At 35.7% G+C, this 17,147-nt stretch overlaps 2 protein-coding genes across 7 annotated transcripts; both read right to left on the minus strand.

The window, feature by feature from the left end:
- Positions 1-3,201: 3,201 nt before the first annotated feature.
- Positions 3,202-8,381, minus strand: LOC108979902 (sister chromatid cohesion 1 protein 3-like). Of its 6 annotated transcripts, none has more exons than XM_018950681.2 (14): positions 8,028-8,381; positions 7,552-7,721; positions 6,943-7,204; positions 6,810-6,856; positions 6,675-6,724; positions 6,484-6,551; positions 5,926-6,389; positions 5,720-5,843; positions 5,505-5,641; positions 4,902-5,410; positions 4,484-4,523; positions 4,267-4,312; positions 4,046-4,181; positions 3,202-3,448 (listed from the first exon to the last, which is right to left on the minus strand). In XM_018950681.2, exons 2-14 carry the CDS (start codon positions 7,673-7,675, stop codon positions 3,350-3,352), a joined length of 2,106 nt encoding a protein of 701 aa, XP_018806226.2. In that variant the 5' UTR covers positions 7,676-7,721; positions 8,028-8,381; the 3' UTR covers positions 3,202-3,349. The 6 variants fall into 6 exon arrangements, 5 of the variants coding, with proteins under 5 accessions (XP_018806226.2, XP_018806225.2, XP_018806232.2 ...); XM_018950680.2 differs by having other exon boundaries at positions 4,267-4,315; XM_018950687.2 differs by having other exon boundaries at positions 3,363-3,448; positions 4,046-4,131.
- Positions 8,382-9,858: 1,477 nt separating this feature from the next.
- LOC108979905 (G-type lectin S-receptor-like serine/threonine-protein kinase At1g11410) lies at positions 9,859-15,775 on the minus strand. The gene is made up of 8 exons (XM_018950692.2): positions 14,509-15,775; positions 14,175-14,312; positions 13,785-13,975; positions 13,442-13,652; positions 13,068-13,305; positions 12,781-12,931; positions 12,326-12,491; positions 9,859-9,922 (listed from the first exon to the last, which is right to left on the minus strand). The coding sequence occupies exons 1-8, from the start codon at positions 15,773-15,775 to the stop codon at positions 9,894-9,896; spliced, it is 2,391 nt and encodes a 796-aa protein (XP_018806237.2). The 3' UTR covers positions 9,859-9,893.
- Positions 15,776-17,147: the final 1,372 nt, after the last annotated feature.

Consider the following 17,147-nt stretch of genomic DNA (forward strand, 5'->3'; position numbering starts at 1 on the left):
TGGATGGAATAGGAAGTGGGAGCATATAACTATGGATTTTGTGTTAGAGTTATTGGGGTCGAATAAATGATAAGATGCAATTTGGATAGTGGTGGATAGACTAACGAAATCAATACATTTTCTTCCAATTAAGGTGAATTATCCTCTAGACAAATTTGCCCAAATTTATATAGGAGAGATTATAAGGTTACATAGTGTGCTAGTAACCATCTTTTTAGATAGAGATTAACGTTTTACCTTTTCGGAGTAAATTGCAACAAGCCTTAGGTATGAAATTAATTTTTAATAAACATTTCACTCATAGACGGATGGACAATCTGAGAAAACTATCCAAATCTTAGAAGATATGTTAAGAGCTTGTGTGATATATTTTAAAGGGAGTTGGGCTAACCATCTACCTTTAGTGGAGTTTTCTTATAATAATAGTTACCAAGCGAGCATTGGTATAGCATCTTATGAGGCTCTTTACGGGAAGAAATATAGATCTCTCATTTGTTGGGACGAGGTTGGTAAAAGAAAAATTTTAGGGCCTACGATTATAGAATGTACTTCTGAAAAGATATGATTAATTCAGAACCTGTTGTAAAATGTTCAAAGTAGACAAAAGAGTTATGCAGACAGACGTAGGAAAATGTTGGAATTTGAGGTTGGAGATAAAGTATTTCTACGAGTTGCGCCAATGAAGGGTATTATAAGATTTGGTAAGCAAGGAAAGTTGAATTCCTGTTATGTAGGATAGTTTGAGATTTTGGAACAGGTCGGTCCAGTTGCTTATCAAGTTGCATTACCTCCTACACGTTTTAAAATACATAATGTTTTCGTGTCTCCATACTACGAAAATATGTATTTGATCCTTTGTACATTAATCATTATCAACCATTGCAAATCCAAAAAGACTTATCATATGAAGAGACCCCAATTCAAATTGTGGATACCAAAGAGCAAGTGTTATGCTCCAAAATAATAAGATTTGTAAAAGAATTTTAGAGGAATCAAACTTTACGAGAAGTATCATGGGAACGAGAATATGAAATGCAAACGAAATATCCTCATTATTTTCTATGGATAATATATCAAATTTCAGGAGCAATATTTCTTGAATGAGAGAAGATTTTAATAACCCAAAAGGCCCAACCCCCTCCCTTTTTCTTCCCACCCCCACCCCCACCCCCACCTCTTCCTTTCCCGTAAGTTCTTCTTCTCGTTTCTCTCACACCCCCCCTCTCAGCTCACACCCTTCACCTTGTCTCTCTCTATCCCTCCTTTTTTTTCGATTCTCTCTCAATCCCCTGTATATCTCTCTTAATTCCTCCCAACCATGAATATATATATCTTTACTCTCTCTCTCTCTCTCTCTCTCTCTCACACACACACACACACACTAGCTCATGTAACCTCCACCCACAACCACTACTCCTTGTTGTATTATCACCACCCATGATAATATTAGGTAAATTCTTCTCCCTCATAAGTAGTATATTTAATGAATATTGAATATGAAATTTATTAAGATTTGGTGTTATGAATTGTTTAGAATATACTTAATGGGCTATGTTGTTGGGATGCATTGAAGACAAATTTAATATTCAAGTTTTAGTGGTGGATATTAATTAGAATTAATCTAGATTTATATCACTGTTATATAGTTGAGTGTAGACATTATTTATGTTGAAATAATAGGGAAATAGAGGCCTGTATGCGTGCTTGTTCAACAACATGTTTCAAATCTAGAAATTTGAAATTTATCAATTTTGGAGGATAATATTTTGAACATGTCTAAATTCATGTTATTAAGGATTGTGTGAAATTTTAGAGTTAAGTTAGATCATTTTTAGCATATAAGTTGATGGATTATAATGGCTATGAAATAGGTTCCGAGTAATGTTTGGCGAAGGAATATTGTGACTATTTTGACTAAAAATTGAAGTAAATGGCTCTTTAATAAGTTTTTTAATCAAATAATTGATGCTTTTGTTTGGAATGGTGCACTTAGATATTATATTTCAAACTTCAGTAAACTTTAAATTTGTGCACATTCTTATGCTATTTTGGCTTTGCTTGTAGGATTTGTACAAATTTTATAATGGTTGAAATGTTTGAAAAAAGATATGTAGCTTATTAAATATGAAAGTTAAATGTCATGCTATATATTCTTGAGCCCATGATAAGAATATCGTTGTAACATGTTTGACGTCCCTTGTGGCATTATATCTTCGTGGCATGATATATTTGTGATATATTGATGATTTTCTTATTATAATGTGACCTTGAATATGATATTTGACTAAATATATTAGTTGAAATAAAATTGTATTACTCACATTCTTTTATTAAAAATTTATTCACTCTCTTATAGTCAAGAAAATTACAAACTCCCACACCTCTATTAAATTGTTATTTACTGAGCACGTGACAGCTCACCATTTCATTTCACATATTTTTTAAAATTATAAGAAAATCCCTTCTTTTGAAATGATAGCTTTTGAACCAAAATTCCAAGATAGACTTAGGTTAGTCACATCAAGTTAGAAATTTTAAAGCTTGATTGTTTTGTTTATTGAAGATAGCTTTGATTGTACAAAGAGTTTTCTTATGGTCATATTTTAGAGCTTGATTGTTTTATAATTTTTGTAAGTTTATAAAATTTTATAACAATAACCAACACGGAAAGAAATAAATTCTTTTGTAATTTTTTCTTGATTACAATTAACATCTCTCTATCTATAAGGCCCAAATCGATCGAATTGTGATGTCCAATAAAATGCGCATAGAGACGCACGTACACGAACAAGAAACACACTTTACAAAGACCCTTCTACCTCTCTCTCTCAGCTGATTTAATGCTGTTGCAGCTTGGCAGCCAATTAAAATAAAAGAAATTTGATGCAATTCATGATAGAATTGCAGTATCTGTCATGGCCCATAGACGTAGCTAATCAGTCAATGTAGATGTGTAAACTTTTTGACACTGCAAGGAAAATCAAACAAATACTCTTGGTGCTTCATTTTGGTTGTCTCAACTTACATGAAATCGACTTTTTGCCTTTGGATCAATAGCTTCTTTTATTATGGGGGACTTGTTTCATGCACTTTTCATCGAGATTGATTTCTGTAATGCCATAATGCACTGGGTGGGCAAAAGACGAACGATGTTTTTTTTTTTTTTTTGGCCAAAATCAGACAACATTCACCGAATAATAATACACATTAATCACCATAATCAGACACGGTATAATAATAAAAAATAAAAAATAAATAAAAAAAATCAAATGCTGATGGTAGTAGAAAATTTGTACTGTACAATATATAGTAGCTAGATCCTAACCTTTATACATGGAGGCCATGTAACTCAAATTTGAGTCTTCGTAAGTGTAGGCGTCAACTTCAAACGAATATCGCTGAAAGGTTCTTCTTGTTGAACATCGACAAGTTCGTAACTCTTCAAAACCTAAAGACATGGAAAATTACATTTTATTCACGGTACTTGATTGGTAGACTATTCATCATGTCGACTATATGCGGCCAGAAAGTTCTGATCACTAACTTCTCACTTTGACATGCATGAAGAATGGACAGCAGGATAAATGAATCAACCAAAGTGAACTCAGTTTCACAAACTCAAAAAAAGGGAATGAAGATGGACAAAAGATCAATGACTGTCACGTTTGCATCACAAGAAATTAACCAAGTTGATGCACAATCCCGTGATTTTTCAATATTAAAGAGTGAATTTCTATGGATGCAACTTTCAATAAAATAAGCTGGTTATACATATCCAAAGGAATGTGTAATCTTAAATAACATATAAAAACATTGATTCATGCTGCTGCTACTCAAAATAATAACCGGATTCATCCTTAATTATCTCCAAGTAGTGCCAAAGGCATGTGGCCTAATTGGCATAACTCCCAGCCTCCAAAATGGAAATCTGAAGTTCGAAACCCCACTCACCCAAAAAAAAAAAAAAAATCTCCGAGTGGTAACACCTGCCTTATACAGATATCTTCCAAAAATATGGCACAATGGAAATATTTCAGAAACTTACAAGCATCTCAAAAAACATGCGGGCACATAGCTTTCTTGTCCTTCCTTCTAAAGTCTTGTTTAAAATGAGATCTCCAGATAGGTTTTCTGAGCTTGCATTGAAAGGAGAATGTCTTTTTAAATATTGAGCAACAGCCCTGAATTTCAAAGACAATAAAACATATTAATTGTCCACCAAAATGAGGTTCACATATTATAACTAACAAAATATTCTTTAATTACCTGGTTCTTGCAGACAATGAATCTATTCTTCCCGTTCCTTGCGATCCTGCTATAAGCAAAGACATGTTATCCATATATTGCTTACGAAAACTGGAGTTCATATAAACTTCCCATGTACTGCAATTAAGATTTCTTACCGGATAACTGAGAAGGGAACATCCTACAATTTATAGAACCACCCAAATCAAACATCAATATAAATCTTTACTTGGCTTACCTGTTGGGGTATTGTTATCATCTTCCAAAAAGTAAAGGTCCTATAATGAAACAATTCAATGAGTCAAAATACTGCTTAACTTAAAGTTCAAATGCAAGTAGTTCTCAAGGGAGGGGATGAAAAGGAACAAAAAGATGTCCAATAACAAGAAGTAAAAATATTAAACATCTCATATATTTGAAATGGTATCATAATCTTAAAGAAGCTGGATCTGTAACAAATGTATAGTTCATACAATAAGACTTATAAGACAGGTGATTTAGCCATCATGTAAAAACCCTTGACAGTTATTTTTTTTTTTTAATACAAAATGGGATGAGCCGTCTACTTCATGTAAATGGAAAAACCTTTGTCGCAATCTCTTAATAATACCTAGCACAAAGGCAATTCTCAGCATTCTTGAAGTACAAGGACTTACATCTGCTTCGGTGGAATTCATCAAACCAGGAATATCTGAGAGACCAGTGTTCTTTAGACTTGGATGCTCCTCTGAAAACGTCATTCTTCTCTTCTCAGACCCACCAGTTCCGGTGGATGCTGCTAGATGGGGTGTAGATAGCACCCTGGTCTCAATGGTTGTTGCAGGAGTAAAGTCACATCTTCTAAGAGGAGAAGGCGTGAATCTAGCTTGGGATGGCACAAATTCGGGTAAGAAGCTGCCACCATCAAACGCTTCGATATTTCGAGGACATTCAATTTCCATGTCAAGGTCATGCACAAGAGCAGGAGATTGAGCATCCCTAGACTCTGGGACAGCTACGATTGTGGCAGCAGGAGATTGGGAAACCCTCGGCTCTAGGAAAGCTTCATTTGTTGAAGCAGGAGATACTGCAATTTTAGGATCTGGAAAAGTTTCCTCAGTGAAAATGAGATGGGGTTTTGTAGATATGAGGTCCTTGAAAATATCACAAAGATCCAAACACAACCCTGCATGTAGAAGCCCCAGTTCTTAGAAAAAAGATTACTTAAAATGGATAGCCAGCAGCAATAAAAAGATCAGCAAAAGGAAATGCCCACTCACCGGTCAATGAAGGCTGGTGAAAAACTTGTTCCTTTCGTAAAGTGTTGTTTAACTTCCAGATACCCAAAGCAGAGCAAGCGGCGTCCCTTTTCTTCCGCAATAAATCATTAGAATCTTCAAGAGACTTCTTCATTAGTCTACAAAATTTACATCCCTACATCAGTAAACTAGTACCAGAGAAAAAATCATTCTAAGGATTACATGTCCAGCCATACTTGTTAGTCAACACTGTGGACTCATCAAAGAACTGTTTCCTCTTCCTCTTTCTTGCTTTTGGCCGCTTAACAGGTGGAGTTGATAGAATAATCCCTAGCCCAGGAGAAATATCCATTGGCACACCTAAAAAGACAAATGCTCAGACTTGAAACAATCAGAGTCTTCATCCTATCAATACATCCAACAATGAGAAAAATGCACTCACTTAATGAAACGTGCGCATCAAAAATCTCGGTAGCCTGTTGGGAAGCTGCAGAAGGTGGTGATTCTGAATGTTGCTGAAATGGCAAAGACTGCCCTCCAGACAATAAAGTTTCTTCCATGATTGGAGGGAAGGTTTCCTTCTCATTCATTGTTTGGTCTACGGATATTTTCTTTCCGCCTAGGTCATCCCCATGATCTGGAAATATGGGAGGAAGGTTTTCTATGCCAAAACCATGAACAGAATCACGTAGTATTTCCCTCTCTGGAAGATCTAGGGGGATATTGGCATCGTTATCAAGCATCTCTGTCTGATTACTTGGACTCTCATCTCGAGATTCCACATCATGTGGATAACTTTGAGGGTTCTTGTCATTGCTAAGCCTCAAGTTAAGTTCTTCCCTCTGATTACTTGGATCGGGATGTTGAAATCCATCATTACCATTCACCGGAGGTGAAGGGAGAATGCTGTAAATTAGCAAAGAACAGCAATTATTACTTTAGCATTCAATCACTAAAAAAGAAAAGGCAGTGAAAGTACTTAAAACACTCAGAAACATACCTCTCCATCAGTCTGACATCGGAGTCAGGAAACACTTCTGGATGTGAGGAATCCATCATCATGAAATCCTAAACAGATCAGAAAACTACTGGTGGTGAAAATATGCAATTGAAATACCACAGAATTTGGCCAACACAAGATGAAAGCAATGATGGTAAACATTGATGTAACAGAATATAAAGGACTCTAACCTCATCAAAAGAAATAGCAACATAAGGATCTCTTCCAATAGGAATTTGATCTGTCGCACAAAAATTTACACTTGTTTAGGCATTTATGAGTCAAGAGAACACAATTAATTAGAAAAAGTGAAGCACGTTTATGACCTGTTAACGTAATCTCCTCTTGACTCTTGAGGTGATTATCTGGGGACCTGAGAACAAAAATTCAAAAGCTTGTTATATGGAGGTTTTACAGGTGGAGAAAAACGGTGAAAGAACTAAGTTTCAAGAAATTTACCCCTCATAGTAAATGTCATGGTCCAAATCCAATGTATCGAGGTCAAACGTGTCTGGCAAAGTGATAGATTGAACCGGTGCCTGTCTAGCATCCTCCGGCAAATTGAGATCTATAGACGCAAAGGCCTTTCTTAAGCCACTCAAAACAGCATTACAGTCCTGGAACAAATAATCCACTTTCTTCGAATATATCCGAACAACACCTAATAAAAGGTGGCCCGACATTCTGAGGGCAATGGGAACTTCCGGAAACATGATTCGATCTATGAAGAGACATTTGGATCACAAAAGAGTTAACCAAATTTATTAAAAACTGCGTCTACCATGTAACATTTTTAAGCAGGCTAGGCATACTGTTGAAGTTAATAATTAACAAATCCAACACACAATCATTATAAATTACAGCAAAAAATAGAATTTATCAAATCATTTTATTACCAAATAACAATAAAAACTACACCTTTAACCCATTTTGAAGAAGTTACAAAGCGATGAAGATGAAGTTTAGCACGGATTTAAAATTAAATAAACTTTGATTTGGCGGGTGTGTGAAAAAGTGAAATTGAAGAGTCGGGTTCCTTTTTTTGCTGGGGGGAGAGGGTGTACATACCGACGGTGGAGGGGATATCGGTGGAACTATAGTGAGACTTTTTGAGGCGATGTTGAAGATGAGCGGCACACCACACCGTTCCCAGTGGCCCTTTTCGCGCCAAAAAAGTTTGAGAGTAAAACATTGTTATTGTTGTGGTCACACCCTGGACCCGAGGTTCAACTCTTCAGCTGAAATTCACGATAATAAGAACGTAAATACAAACATCTTCTAAAATCAAATGTCTTAGAAATCAAAATAAACTAAACACTACCAAAATTTCCCTTAACTTGGACTAATCCACTTAAGCCACTTAACAGTTATCTTACCTTTCTCATCTAGTCCTGACACGTGTCGTCTATTTCAAATTAGAGAGAACACAAAGCACTTCAGAAGGGAAAAATATAAACACCCACAGTACCCACACACAAATGACTACCATTAGTACAAATCTGATTTGGGGATCGCAGAAGAGAAGAGAGAGAGAGAGAGCGCACCATAGGTTTTATCTCAGGCCACGCCGAGTGAAGATCTTGGAGGGGCGGTCGAGAAGAGAGAGAGAGAGATGATGAGAGTTAAATCAGTCGGGATACAAAAAGTGTGAAGTGCTCCTGCTTGGGCACGGTTTTTAGCCCGATAATCATCGGGTTGTTTTCTTGGACGGTGGGAAGTGGTGCTCGACGCAAGGGGTCTCGTTGCGGGCGTCGTATTGTGGAGACGATTGGGCGGTAGCGGCGAAGCAAAAGCGACGGGCGACGGTAGACGAACTGGAGAAGTGGAGATATGCACACTCTCTCCAGAAGCTCAGCTTTTTGGTTTTCTTCGAGAAAGAGATTCAGAGAAGAGTGAGAGGTAAACAAATGGGGGCAGGGATATGGCGCAAAAACAAAATTGAAAGCTAATTTTTGGGGTAGTGGCCGCGGGAAACTCAAAGTGGCGCTAAACAAAATTGCGACGTGACGTGCGTGGGCGTGTTTTAGGGATATTTGGACTTTGGAGCCGAATTCGGTGGAATTTTTGGGCCTCTTTTGAGCCCATTTATAAGAGAGGCCTGCCCATTACTGCTCTCTCTCTTTCCCGCCATGCACCAATGACCAATGCGACTGACTTGTCTAGAACCGAGATAAGAAAATGAACATAAAAAACGAATTTTGAAGTAGTATAATTAGATCATCTGTATATATATATATATAGTTATTCTTTTGAACATTGAAGTAGTATAATTAGATCATCTGTATATAAACTCAAAAGCTCCATTGTACTTTCTTACGCCATTATCTTGGCAATCGACCTCTATCTACTTTAATTGAGTCGGAGGTGAGCGTATGCTCGAATGTATAACTCTTAACTCACATCGATCTATTAGGACCATTTTTCATTCTATTAGAAACAGATTGTGTGCCATGGCTCTTTTTCTAATCTCTAATAAATCAGAGACATGACAAAGATATGAAAGTTCTCGGATAACCTCCTTTATTGGTAGAGATCGTAGTATGTACGTACTACGTACTTTGGCTATGTGGTATAATTTTGAGATCGTAGTACGTACTTTGGCTTAATTTGTCTATTAGATTTCTTTTGTGCAGCATCTGTTTTTATCCAAAATTCAGACACAAACCCGGCTTGGTTTGGTAGCAAAAACATCTCATTTTATCTTATTTCATATTTATCTCATCTCAATATCCTAACATCACAAAAATAAATATTTTTAAATTTCAAATTTTTTTTTTATTTAATTATTACCTAATTCTTACCATTTTTTCAAACTTTCAAATAAAACACTAAGATTGTTCATCTGGATTCTATCCTAAGAACTCAGGTATACCTGGACCGGAACCCAGGAGACCGGGTTAGTCTGGATTAGACCCGGTTGGAACCCAGCTGAATCTGAATTTTTTTGGATTCCGGGTTTTTTTTTATTGTCTGCGCTTGATGTAATTTTCTTTCAGAGCTTTGTTGAATATTTTTTAAGAAAGGCAGGGTGTTTTTTAAGGATAGATTCAAGAAATGGCCCAAAACTTCTTGTCAAATCATGAGGTCTATAATGGTGAAAGCTGTGAAGCAGTGAGTGCCCATTATCTCTGTCTTTCTGCCATGGCTTGTTATCCTAATAACCCATATATGCCTATATTGGACAATAACAGTACTGCTTCGACCCTGATCCAGCCCTTCTCAGATGAAATCCAAGATCATAAGAGGCTGAACATAATGCTATGAGCCAATGCTCTGGTCTTTGGCTCTTCCTTTCAGCGTGTGGCTTCTTGCTTTGTGCAACTCTTGGTAGAGCAGACAGGCTTGCGCTGGTTCTCAACCCCTCGGCGCTGTTGGCTTTGCTGCGCCCATGATGAGCATAATGGACGTTGCTACCGATAAACAGGAAGAAGCTTTAAGCCTTATTTATGAAAATTGTCCACATGTCGGATAAACAATTTTCAGATCAAGGAGAGATGCACAAGCCGACAATGCCCCCACAAAGAAAGGAAAAAAAAATTATCAAAACATTCAAACTAAAAAATTAAAAAAAAAAAAAATAGGTACTAAATTAAAATTTTTTTAAACTTTCAAACAAAACACAAAAAGCAAAAGTAATTATAAAGTTATTATCCCATTACTACCCACTCTGCTACTCAAGGGTATTTCAATTTTTTTTTTTATTATTTTCTTTTAAGTATTTTTTTAACATCTTTAATCACTAAGAAAAAATTAAAAAAAAATATAACTTTATTAATACCTACTTCTTTAATCATTAAGTAAAATGAAAAATTTTAAAAAAAATCAAATACGAAAAGAGTAATAAATGGGTAGTAGTAAGGTAGCAACCCTTATTTATCGTTTGTCCCACGTTTTTTGTGAGGGAAACGCTGCGGTGGATTTTTTAGCTAAGCAGGGTGCTAAGGGTGTGAGTCTGGACTGGACCACTAATAGCGAGAAGTTAACAGGTCACATTCAAGGTCTTCTTCATATGGATAGACTTGGTCTCCCCTACCTGCGGATTAAATAAGTTTCCTTTGGTACGTTCTATTTATTTCTATTGAGTTGATATTTTTTGTTGGTTTTCCACTTACTGCAGGTGGTTTTCGTTCGCTTCTTTATTGTTGTTCATGTTTTTTATTATGCATAATTTTATTGTTTTGTTTTTGTGGTTGGGTTGTTTAATAATTTTTTATGCATGAGTTTGGTTTTGTTGAATATTTGTAACTCCCATGCATTTAGTTGTAACCACGGTTTTCTTCCGCCATAAGTAAGGGCTATCAATAAAATTGGGATACTGTCATCTTCTTAAAAAAAAAAATAACCCTATCATTATTCATAAAACAACTCAATTTTTTCAAATATCAAAATAAAAATAATATTAAAAAATAATATTCTAATAATGTTTGAACTTTATAATATTTTTATTAAACTATTTTTCTCTTATTTTTCAAAATCTCATAAAACATCTCAATTTAAATAATTTTACTACTATTCACATCTTATTTTATTTCACTATCCGCGTTCTAACAGCTTCTCTATCCCTACTCTAAACAAACCATAAGCTACAGTACCTCCACGACTGCAGCTGCTGCTCTAGCTGGTGAATATTATTTACTAGGTTGTCCAGGATTATAATTTCCACATTTCACATTAATAAAGACCATATAAGTTTCTACAAATTTGACAAAACCAAGAAAGATGGAGGATTAACTACTTCTAATAGTGATCACTAGGATGCATGCCTCGAGGTTTCCAATTAAGCTGCTTACAAAATAAAGACACGAATATCAAAAGTTGATACTCGGAAATTCTAGCCCTCAGGGGGAAGAATGGAATGAAGAATATCATGATGGATGATCACACCAAGAATCTCCCAGGGTTGTTTGTACCTACTGTGAACGGGCACCATTTCGCACCATTACGTCTATAAAAAAAAAAAAGAATGCAATGCTTCTATAGATTAATTAAACAAGTTTTTTGACATTTCATTCCTTTCTTTCAAAATTACTTTCTCCCATGCACGAGATCATCAAGACTCTCAACAGAGAGAATCACTATATATATTAAGATCCAACAGCTAGCGTTCTTGTTTGTTCATTGACTTTCAACTAAAAAGATGCAAAAGAAGACGGGACCTTGCATGTATTTGATCATGCACTAAGCATATATATATAATAGTCGGCAATTACTACACGTACTTGGGCTTCATTTATGATAATGACTCCTGCCTTTGACATGTTTATAGCAAATTTTATTCAAGGAAGAAGACAATAACTTATGTCAAGTTCATGTACATGATGGAATGATTGTTTGCCGATGGCTATGGGATGTAATGTTACCTGCTCCAAACTCGGCTACCCCTTTGAAGTTCAGCCTTAAAAAGTCAATAACTTGGCTTAAAATACTTTAGGGTTGTTGGGGAGCAGTAAGTTTCAAGATTTGAGTTCAATTAATTGAATCTTTCGATGGACAACAAAGTCAAGGTTCTTCAACCTATAAAATATTAACACCTCATCTACTAAGTCATAGCAGAATACAAGTAACAATATCTGCCAAACTAAGAAATAGAAAACAGAAAAAAAAAAAAATAGTGAGGTTTTTCTTTAGCACCAAAAACAGTAAAATGCCAAGTACTAGTCCTAAAAATTGTTAATGAAACAATTTGAACGCAGCCACCTAATTAATTAGCGAGCTTCAGCGTTGGTTAATGTCACCTCATTTATAGAACAAGATCCTTCTACAACTGATTTTAAATCATTGGAAGCTGTTCTGAAAATGAAAGCGGGTTGTTTGGGAGAAGGAAGAGTGGTTGCATCAGTACCTAGCATAAGCAGAACTTCCAACATATCTGGTCGATCTCTAACATCTTCTTGCACACATAACAACCCAATTTGAATGCTTCTCAAGACTTCATGGGGAACATATGACTCATTTATCGATGAATCAACTATGTCCAAGGCTCTATCTTCTCTCCATAGTTCCCAGACCTGTGTGGTTTGTAGCATTAGGAATAAAAGGTTGTATTATGAAGGATTTAGATCCCCTATAAACTCTAGGATCAAGACTGAGAGAGAGACAAATCCAAAGTAGACCCTACAACAGTCATCGAGTATGTAATATTGTCCAAAAAATTCACTCGGACAATAATAAATGTTGTAAGACTTATTTGACATGTATATCTCTCCCATGCTTAAAGACTTTGAGTTTGAATAAGAATACTAAGAGATCTAAGTCTGAGGATATAAGTGGTAAATATTGTTATTTTTAGTTACTTACATGCCCTATCAAAGTTAGGGAAGGGTGCTCCATATAAGAACCACTATTCTTCTTGCCACTTATGATCTCCAATAATATTACACCAAAACTAAAGACATCTGATTTTGTCGAAAATTTTCCAAATACTGCATACTCTGGTGACATATAACCACTGCACAAGAATTGTGTCAAAGTTAATTTTAACGACATTGCATGTGAACAGTATAAAAATGCAACCTTAAGATTTTCATAGTGCTTGAAAATTAGTGTAGTTTTATGTGTGGGAATAGTTTGCATATGATACTCACTATGTTCCAACAACTCTATTTGTCCTGTCTTGAATCTGGTCCCCCTTAAATATGCGAGCCACACCGAAATATGAAATTTTGGGATTCATCTCATCATCAAGTAGAATATTGCTTGTTTTAAGATCCCTATGGATAATTCTCAACCTCGAGTCGTGATGAAGATACAAAATCCCATGAGCGATCCCAATGATTATTTCAAAGCGTTTGCTCCAATTCAAGGATGAAATTTTTGTAGGATCTATAACAATTTTGTTGTAGAAACACTCAAAATGGTTATTTCAATAGTGATTTGAATGTGGTTCTATGGATATAGACAACAAAAGAACATGTGTGTGTGTGTGTGAAGGGAATAAATTTTTAGAAACAAGACATACCAAAAATAAAGAAGTTCAAGCTTTTGTTGGACATGTACTCGTAAATCAGCATCTTTTCTTTCCCCTGAATGCAACAGCCTATCATTTTGACAAGATTTCTGTGTTGAAGTTTTGCAATCAACTTAACTTCATTTTTGAATTCTTCTATTCCTTGTCCTGAACTCTTAGATAGCCTTTTTACAGCTATGTGTTGTCCATTAGGTAATTGACCCTAACATGATTAGTCAATCTGCTCCTTCAGTTCCATTTAACCCCTTCACACCCTCATTGTTATAGAATATTAAGAAACTTGAAATACAAAAAAATTTACAAGATAGCAATCATGAGTTGTCACCATATATACCTTAAAAACAGGGCCAAAACCACCTTGCCCAAGTTTATTGGCTGGAGAGAAATTGTCTGTGGCAGCAACTATGCAACTTAGATCGAAAATGGGTTGATCAAGGTTTATATTATTGTCCTCGAGCTCATTTCCCTCCAAAGAGCCTTTGTTACCAGTAAAATTTACAGACTGATTGAGCAACTTTCTCTTCACTGTCCTAAAACGTATTGGGAGAGATTGTTAAATACAAATTGGAATTAATAGAGCATTTAAAGAACTTTCATCATGTGGAAAACTAATCTAAATGACTCCTAACATATAAGAACTTTTGTCCCAACTTATTGGAACACACACACAATCATATGCATATATATGTGTGTGAACAAATACCATGCAACTGACTTTATTTACCTTTCGTTTTCTTCTTCTTCTTTAGCCATATATGGGTTAGCAAAATTATTGGCAACAATGGCACAACAATAGACATTACTACTAAAGCCAGCCTTCCCTTATTCCCAAGAAAACCTCCGGACTTCCTTATATACTTGGCTGAAAGGAAAAAGAAGGAAATAAGAAAAGTAATGCTGATTTTTTCCATCTTGATATTATCATCCTTAATTATACTAGTTAATATGACACATCTTAAATGGTTTCATAGGTCAACCACTTAGATGAAGATTTGCTTAAATTATAACAAAATTAAGGATGAAAAATAATATTTCTCTTGCGAAAGAAAGAAGCATACCTAAATCTGCTGCATCCACGCGAACATTTACACTTTGGTACCTCTCATCATCATGCACTTCAATATCCATCAACTCTCCATACCATTGTAAGCAATTAGTTTCTTTCTCATCATTCAAGCTCGTAAAAGCTGTACAAGAACAATTCCTCAAGCAAGCTTGCTTGCACGCTTCATAGCTCATCATACTCAAATACATCTGACTTGCGATAGGCGAAAACGGAGCCTTCACACGCTCCATCTTCACAAACCCTTCTCCATTCCCACACATAGACAAACCCGACTTCTTTCTTACACAACCCTCAGAACCTTCTCTGAGATACCATTGCCTCGGAGACTTTGGCTCATACCCTGGGAGACATGAACATTCGAAATCAATATCATCTGGGTTACAAATACTATACGCGCCACACTGTCCATACTTGTCACACCGATATATGGGTGCAGACCAGAACTCTTTCCATCGATGTTCACCATCATTCCATACAAATTGCTGGAGCAATCTGGAGTTGTCTACCACTAATCTTGTGATGATTGCGGAGTCATCGAAGAAGTATTTGAAAGATATCTCATCTCCATTGTTGATGTAATTGACCTTATAATTGGATTTTATTGCAGAAGACCTCCATGGCCATGGTCCAGTCCGCCAATATGGGATTGAACCCTTGTACAAGAAAAACTGTGGCGCCTCGGTAAGATTTAGCTTATAGATACAGTCCCCAGTTCTGGGGTCATCTCGGGACTTCCAAGATGTTAAGAATCTGTCGAGCTCGGTTCTCCGATTCAAACCAAGCGACATGTTTGGCAACAAAGTGTCCGTCGGATAGTCAAAGCTTTGCCATATCACATTTTTGTTGTTTTCCTGGACCAGTACTAGGTTTCCTGAATCCAGGAGCTGAGCTGTAGTGGAGGTTTGCCCTTGAACAGAAACATTTGTAGACCAGAGAGAACGGTTAAAGCTGTCATGGAGAATAAGGTTTCCATCCTGGTTGATTGAGAGAACTCCCGAGGAATCATTGAAAGGATCATTCCTGTTTGCAACCCACACCAGAGTTTGTTCTGTCACTTTGGCGAACCAAATACCAAGATAACGATAGTTGGAGTTGGCTGGGCTGAAGAAGCCAATGGAGAAGTTCTTTTCTTTGGATATCAAAGTTTGGCCGTCTTTGAGGGATTGGTTTTGTGTTAAGGTTTCAGTGGAAGAACTGCAAAATGGGAAGAAGAATAGAAAGACTAAAATCAAAATCTTCAACATTTTGTCAGAGTTCATGTTCGAGCCACTGGTCCTTCGATTGGAATGCTTGTGGGAAAAAATATATACATTTCTTTAGATCACGGGGGAAAACAAAATTGGCAGTTGGTTTTGGTGACAATTATATACATATGATGTCTTTATCTGTTGCTCTCGCTTTCTTTTCTTTCAATAAACAAGACGTTTGATCAACCCAGAAATAAACATGTTTATTCTGAACACTACTCTTAATATATATATATATATATATATATATATATATGTATATATTAATTTATAAGTTGAAATGAAAATCTATAAGAAAAATACTACTCTTACCACTCATTTCTACCGCTGTGATTTTTTATTTTTTATTTTTACTTAGTGATTAAGAAAGTATTTTTTAATAATATTTTGATTTTTTTATATTTTTTAAAAATATTTAAAAGTGTTAAAAAATACATATAAAAAAAACAAAAACAAAAAAAAAAAAAACAATTTTTGGCCTAGCGGTAGCTCCTGCTGCTGGGAGCGGTGGAGGTATCAGCTCTCAACTTATAATTCCATTAAAGTCAACCTCTGCAGCTTTAGTTTATAGCCTAGTCCTATTTTTAGGTAGACCCTCCTCCATTGAAAAGTCTGTAATTATTGCAACAAAAAATACGTCATCAAGTTGCTGATAGGTATGGCCATTCGTGTTCGCGAGGTCCAATTTTAACCAGGGATTTACAAAGAAAAGAAGTCTCTTGTTGGAATTATTAAGATGAATAATGTTATATACAGTCGACTGTATTGCATAAGTATCATATAATCATTTTAAAAAATAGTAAAATTCACAAGAAAAGGTTTCCACTCCAGATCATAATTCTCACTTCGACAAACCAATTACTAGGATACGTATTACTATGTGTGGTTATAACTTTAAAAGCCTACAATTTGGAGGGGGTTTGGTATGTTTTTGTCATATGTGATTTCCCCTATAAAAAAAAATGCAAAAGATATCAACGAGATCCTTACCTGCTTTCTTTTACTTCACGTGGTTAATACTTTATAGTTTCCCATAGTTGTGCTAGATTTTTTTTTTTATTTATTTAAAAAATTTAACTTATAAACGTAGAGAAGCATACCACACGCCTTACTAGTTTCCATCACCATCTCCAAAGTCCAAACATGTTTTAGAACTGTTCTATGTCAACGTTGGCTTCTTTGAGAACTCAAGAATATACAAAGCATCGAATGGTCACTTTCTTACTCAATTCCTTGCAAATTCTACCCAATATACGTATAATCTAAAAGGAGTGCAAGACCCGTATCTTGATGTGCTAGGTCTATAGAAATCTTACAAAAATAAGTTTACACACTGACATGGTTTAAAGCGATACGTTAAATCAATTTTACAACAAAAGATATT

Source organism: Juglans regia, chromosome 13 (assembly GCF_001411555.2).
Source record: "Juglans regia cultivar Chandler chromosome 13, Walnut 2.0, whole genome shotgun sequence".
In the NCBI taxonomy this organism is placed as follows: domain Eukaryota; kingdom Viridiplantae; phylum Streptophyta; class Magnoliopsida; order Fagales; family Juglandaceae; genus Juglans; species Juglans regia.

Coding starts and splice junctions, on each gene's coding strand:
- LOC108979905 (XM_018950692.2), bottom strand. CDS start 15,775: ATGAACTCTGACAAAATGTTGAAGATTTTGATTTTAGTCTTTCTATTC. Junction 14,313..14,508: donor CGTGGATGCAGCAGATTTAG/GTATGCTTCTTT, acceptor TTTTCCTTTCAG/CCAAGTATATAAGGAAGTCC. Junction 9,923..12,325: donor GGAAGTTCTGCTTATGCTAG/GTACTGATGCAA, acceptor TTCATAAATAAG/GCTTAAAGCTTCTTCCTGTT.
- LOC108979902 (XM_018950680.2), bottom strand. CDS start 7,675: ATGTTTTACTCTCAAACTTTTTTGGCGCGAAAAGGGCCACTGGGAACG. Junction 6,552..6,674: donor TTGCTATTTCTTTTGATGAG/GTTAGAGTCCTT, acceptor TGATCTGTTTAG/GATTTCATGATGATGGATTC. Junction 6,390..6,483: donor GATGTCAGACTGATGGAGAG/GTATGTTTCTGA, acceptor GCTAATTTACAG/CATTCTCCCTTCACCTCCGG.